General features: G+C 47.4%; 1 protein-coding gene across 1 annotated transcript in view; it reads left to right on the top strand.

The window, feature by feature from the left end:
* The window catches only part of LOC137349234 (zinc finger protein 850-like), a 77,732-nt gene extending 72,040 nt beyond the window's left edge, over positions 1-5,692 (top strand). Inside the window, exon 3 of the mRNA XM_068014734.1 lies at positions 3,558-5,692. Coding sequence (XP_067870835.1) covers positions 3,558-4,815 — 1,258 coding nt within the window. The 3' untranslated portion in view covers positions 4,816-5,692. The remainder of the gene's footprint in view (positions 1-3,557) is intronic.
* Positions 5,693-6,468: the final 776 nt, after the last annotated feature.

The raw sequence follows: 6,468 nt of genomic DNA on the forward strand, positions 1-6,468 counted from the left end.
GCTTGGTGTACGCAAATGAGCGGGCGGGGCCTCCCCACGTCTTCCAGTCCCGCCCCCTCTTACCATTGGTCCGCAGCTGCCGTCAATCAAATGGAAACGCAGCTGTTTCGAGAGGTTGCGGGGCGGGAGCTTCCGAAACGACGACGGCGCAGGCGCAGGCCGAGTCAAATTTGCAGCCGGTAAGTGGCGGCGGGAAATGAGGGAGTGATGGAGCCGGTGGGCGGGGAGGTTTCAGAAGCACCCGGTGTAGACCTCAACACCCCCAATAAGAAGCTCCCGCGTTTGCACTGAGAGGGGAGCGGGGAACCATTTGGGACACAGCACAGGGCAGGAGGTTCCCACTCCCTTGTTCCACAAAGACTCCCCCTTGGACTGGGCCACACCTGGGCAGGGCTGGCTCAAGGTGCAGGAAGCTGCTAGGCTGAGCTGTGGAGTGGGAGGAGTGGGGGGTTTGACTGACAGGCCTGGGGAGGGGGATATCAGGGCAGGTACACACACTGCTCCCCCTTTTCCTCCTGGTATCTTTTACTGGAGTCGAGTTGCTGAGTGTTTCTAAACTCTGTCTCCCTATCTTGGTAATGTAGGTGGATTGTAGGTTGGTGTCATTGTTGAACACAAGAAATAGGAGCAGGGGTAGACGATATGGCCCATTGAGTCTGCTCCATCACTCAAGATTGTCATCTCTGATTTTAGGGTTCGACTCCACTTTCCTGCCCCCTCACCATATCACTTAATTCCTTGAGAGACCAAAAATCTGTCTATCTCAGCCTTGGATGTATTCAACAATGCAGCATTTACAGCCCTCTGGAGCAGAGAATTTCAGAGATTCACAACCCTTGGAATGAAGTAATTTCTCCTCTATATTGCCTCTCAGGACAATGTGCGGCAGGACGCATGCGCAGCCATCCTGGGTCACGAAGCAGGAGGAGAGAATGTTGTGAATTTCTGAGTTGGACTGACAGTGATGGCTTTTGTAAACTTTTTTTGCATGGTATTAGAAAGCTCAAACCAAACAGTAGATCAAGATCTGACAAAGTGACTCGATTCATCAGGACCTGAATATCATCAGCCTTTGAATGTGGAAGGAAAAAGGATTGTCTGTACCATTAGCTCATGGGAATAGCTTTTCTTTGGCTACCTTATCTAAACTTGTCGTAATCTCGTACACCTCCATCAGATATCAGCCTCCACCTGCTTTCCTTGAAGGAGAACAACACCAGCTTCTCCAATCTAATCTTGTAGCTAAATTCCCTCATACCAGGAGCCATTCTGGTAAATCTCCTCTGCTCCCTCTCAAGGATCCACACATCCTTCCTAAAGTGTGATGATCAGAACTGGATGCAATACTCTAGTTGTGACTGAACCAGAGATTTATGAAGGTTCAGCATAACGTCCCTGATTTTCCACTCAATACCCCTATTTATGAAGCCCAAGATCCCATACGCTTTGCTAACTACTCTCTCAGTAGGTCCTGCCACCTTCATGGGTTTATGCCCATGAACCCCCTCAGGTCCCTCTATCCCTGCACAACTGTGTCATTAAGTAAACATAGCCTCTCCCCATCCCTTCTGCCAAAATGCATCACCTCACTGAGGGTTGTATTCCCTGGTATTTAGGAGATAAAGGGTTGATTTGATCATAATTTTTAAGATATGAATTGGAACTGATAGGGTAGATGGAGAGAAACTATTTCCACTGGTTGGGGAATCTAGGACTGAGGGCATAGTGTAAATCTTAGAGCCAGACCATTCAGGAGTGAAGTTAGGAAATACTTCAACATACAAAGGGTGGTAGAAGTTTGGAACTCTCTTCCACAAACAGCAGTTGATGCGAGATCAATGTTAATGTTAAATCTGACATTGATAGATCTTTGTTAATTGATATGGGACAAAGGCGGGTTTATAGAGTTAGGTCACAGATCAGCCATGATCTCATTGCCTGGTGGAACAGGCTCGAGGGGCTAAATGGCCAACTCCTAGAATCAGAGAAACTTACAGTACAGAAGGAGGCCATTCAACACTTTGTGCTTGTGCTGCCTCTTTGAAAGAGCAGTTGTGTTTAGTCCCACACACCCACTTGTTGTTTGTAAGCCTGTAAGTTCCTCATTCTCAAATACCTGTCAAATCCCTTTTAAAATGACTGATCGAATCAGGTTCCACCACTTTTTCAGGTGGAGCATTCCAGATCCCGACAATTCTCTGGTGTTATAGAAACTGCTGAACTCAGTGTTGAGTCTGGAAGGTTGTGAAGTGCCTAATTGAAAGATGAGCTGCTGTTCATCGAGCTCCCATTGAGCTTCACTGGAACAGTGCAGGAGGCCGTGGTCAGAGTGGAGTGGGTCAGAGAATTAAAATGGGAAGTGACCGGAAACACAGGGTTACACTTACAGATTTAATGGAGATGTTCCTCAAAGTGATCACCCAATCTGCGTTTGATCTTCCCAATATAGAACAGACCACATTGTGAGCAGTGAATATAATAACAACAGAATCCATTCCCTGCAGTCACTTGTGAACCTGCTGGTGTCCCATCAGGTTGGATGACTGAGTGAATTCCTTCTCACACACGGAGTGGGTGAATGGCCTCTCCACAGTGTGAATTCACCCATGAGTTCCCAGCTCAGACGGGTAATTGTATTTCTTCCCACAGTCCCCAGATTCCACGGTTTCTCCCCAGTGTGACTGAGCTTGAGATTCGACAGGCCAGATGATCGGCTGAAGCCTCGTCCGCACACAGAACATGTCTGCCGTTTCACCCAACTGTGAAGGGGCTTTTTGCTTTCATGTTCAAAGGCCAATGATGTTCAGCTGCTGGTGAATCGAGTGACTCTGTCAGATCTTGATGTGATATTTAGTTTGATTTTATCTGTTACAGTTCAGTGGGATGTAAACAGTAACCTTGACAGGAACACATACCAGCACCTTCAGGAGAGATGGTGAGAAAGTCCCTGTGTGCAGAGGGAGAATAAAATCAATGTTTGTAAATCCTCTCCTAATAACCTTTGAAAGGAGTTTATAAAAGTCATCACTGTCAGAATAGAATTCAGAAAAGACAATTCTAGTTTCTGTGGAACATTTTTTTCCCCTCTCATTCCCCCAAAGCTGTAAATCCCCGTCCCACACACTCTCCCTCCTCCCTGTACAGAAATCCAAACCCATGGCACCATCTGCACCATTTCTTTCCTCCACTGTCAGTTTTCTCCGTCCCTCTACACTGACTGGGTTCAGTTCTCCAGCCCCTGTGTGCAGAGTGAGAATCAAATCAATGAGTCAATGATTTTCTCTCCTGGTCGCGGAGACCCTGAAGCCCCGCCCACTCTCTGTTCTGGTTCCACAATTTAGCAGATTCATTCAGCTGACTTTCACAACCTCCCTTTGTGGTTCTCTCTCAGTGACATTTTCCTGTTTTAACTTCATTTTGCAGGGTAATGAAGGGGAGGATTTAAGGGCGGGAAACTCAAACCAAACATCATGTCAAGCTCTGACAGAGTCACTCGATTCATCGGGATCTGAATGTCATCAGCTTTTGATCATGGAAACAAAAAGCAGCGATCACAGTGTGGAGAAACCGTACACGTGTTCTGTGTGTGGACAAGGCTTCAGTCGATCATCTGGCCTGTCGAAACACAAGCGCAGTCACACTGGGGAGAAGCGGTGGAAATGTGGGGACCGTGAGAAGGAGTTAAATTACCTGTCTGAGCTGGAAACTCATCGACACAGTCACACTGGGGAAAGGCCATTCACCTGCTCAGAGTGTGGGAAGGGATTCACACAGTCATCCAACCTGCTGAGACACCAGCGAGTTCACACTGGAGAGAGGCCGTTCACCTGCTCTGTGTGTGGGAAGGGGTTCACACAGTCAGTTCACCTGCTGACGCACCAGCGAGTTCACACTGGGGAGAGGCCGTTCACCTGCTCTCATTTCTCTACCCTGCAGAGACACCAGCGAGTTCACACTGACGAGAGAAAGTTTAAATGCTCCGACTGCGAAAAGAGCTTTAAAAGCCCACGTACACTGAGGGAGCACCAGCGAGTTCACACTGGGGAGAGGCCGTACACCTGCTGCATGTGTGGGAAGGGATTCACCCGTTCGTCCGACCTGCTGGCACACCAGCGAGTTCACACTGGGGAGAGGCTGTTCACCTGCTCAGAGTGTGCGAAGGGATTCACTAGTTCATCCGATCTACTGACACACCAGCATGTTCACACTGGGGAGAGGCCGTTCACTTGCTGTGAGTGTGGGAAGGGATTCACCAGTTCATCCAACCTGTTGACACACCAGCGAGCTCACACTGGGGAGAAACCTTTTAAATGTCCAGACTGTGGGAATTGCTATAAAAGTTCCGGGGAACTGATATCCCATCAACGTGTTCACACTGACGAGAGACCATTCAGGTGCTCTCACTGCGGGACTGGGTTCAGGCGATCAGGCAACCTCACTCTACACCAGCGCGTTCACACTGGAGAGAGGCCATTCATCTGCTCTGTGTGTGGGAAAGGATTCACTCAGTCATCCCAGCTGCTGACACACCGGCGAGTTCACACTGATGAGAGACCTTTTAAATGTTCAGACTGTGGGAGTTGCTATAAAAGTTCCCAGGGATTGATGTCCCATCAACGTGTTCACACTGACGAGAGACCGTTCAGGTGTTCTCACTGTGGGGCTGGGTTCAGACGATCAGAGCACCTCACTGTACACCAGCGCATTCACACTGGGGAGAGGCCATTCACCTGTTCTGTGTGTGGGAAAGGATTCACTCAGTCATCACACCTGCTGAGACACCAGCAAATTCACACTGACGAGAAACCTTTTTAAATGACCAGACTCTGGAAATTGCTATTAAGATTCGGGGGAACAGATGTCCTATCAACGTATTCACACTGACGAGTTCAGGTGCTCTTACTGTGGGACTGGGTTCAGGCAATCAGACCACCTCACTGTACACCAGTGAGTTCACACTGGGAAGAGGCCATTCACCTACTCTGTGTGTGGGAAGGGATTCAATCAGTCATCCAACTTTCTGAGACACCAGCGAGTTCACAGGTGATTACAGGGGTTGGATTCTGCTGTTGCTGCTGTAAATCACACCCAGGACTGAACCATGTTCATTCTGACTGTTGGGGTTTATTTCTGATGTCAGTTGCCCCTCTTGGACTGAGCGTGTGCCCCACAGCATCTCTCATTCATGTGTGAATAGACCATCATGTCTGCAAACCTCATTTTCAATTTAAATCCACTCAGTAAATGTACTGAACAAAAGACGAACAATAAACAGATCACAGGCCAATCCTGCAGCTCTATATCGACAGGAGAAAGTCTGTTATTTAGCTCATGAATGAGGCTGTTTAAGCTCTGAATGTTTGTCAGCACCAGCAGACTTGAGCTGTTTGATAGACGGGCTGTTCACAGCTGTTAACGTGTCAGATATTGAAGGAATTACTCTTAAAATAAACTCACCAATTTATAATCTCAGACTCCGGTCCCTGCTGTAATTAATACTCAGCAACCATTAGTGCTGATTTACAGTCAATCACTGAATAACCAGGTTAACCTTTGTTACTTGTTTTGTGAAATACTCTCCCTATTAGTGCTCAACTGCTGGATAACTCTGATTACATTTCTATGTGTTTATACATGTCTATAAAGTGTCTGTGTGCCCAGATTTAACTAAGTTGTGATTTGTAACCAATAAATGATGTTTTGGGCATGACTTGTAATCTGGTATCTTGGTGATTTGTCAAGAAAGATTTAATTCAACTCACTCAGCAGCTTGAGAGGAACCAGACTGAGGTTTAATGAACATAAGAAATAGGAGCTGGAGGAGGCCATTTGGCCCTTCGAGCCTGTTCTGCCATTCACCAAGATCATGGCTGATCTTCTACCTCAACTCCACCTTCCCGCACTATCCCCATATCCCTTAATTCCCTCAGTACCCAAAAATCTATCAATCTCTGTCTTAAATATACTCAATGACTGAGCATCCACAGCTCCCTGGAGTAGACAATTCCAAAGATTCATAGAATCATGGAAAGTTTGAGGCACAGAAAGAGGCCACTTGACCCATCGTGTCTGTGCCAGTCGAAAAACGATCCACCTATTCCATTCCCACCTTCCAGCATTTGGTCTGTAGCCCTGCAGATTACGGCACTTAAGATGCATATCCAGATTCCTTTTGAATGAGTTGAGGGTCTCTGCCTCAACTACCCTTTTAGGCAGCTAGTTCCAGATCTCACCACCCCCCCCCCCCCCCCCCACCCCCCCTCAACCTCTGGGTGAAATTTATTTTCCTCATCTCCCCTCTAATTTTTCTACCAATCATTTTAAATCTATGCCCCCTCGTCACTGACCTCTCTGCTAAGGTGAATAGGCCCTTCACCTCCACTCTATCCAGGCTCCTCAAATTTTTGTATATTTCAATCAGATCTCCCCTCAGCCTGCTCTGTTCCAAGGAGAACAACCCCAGCCTAT

Source organism: Heterodontus francisci, chromosome 34 (genome assembly GCF_036365525.1).
Source record: "Heterodontus francisci isolate sHetFra1 chromosome 34, sHetFra1.hap1, whole genome shotgun sequence".
Lineage (NCBI taxonomy): Eukaryota > Metazoa > Chordata > Chondrichthyes > Heterodontiformes > Heterodontidae > Heterodontus > Heterodontus francisci.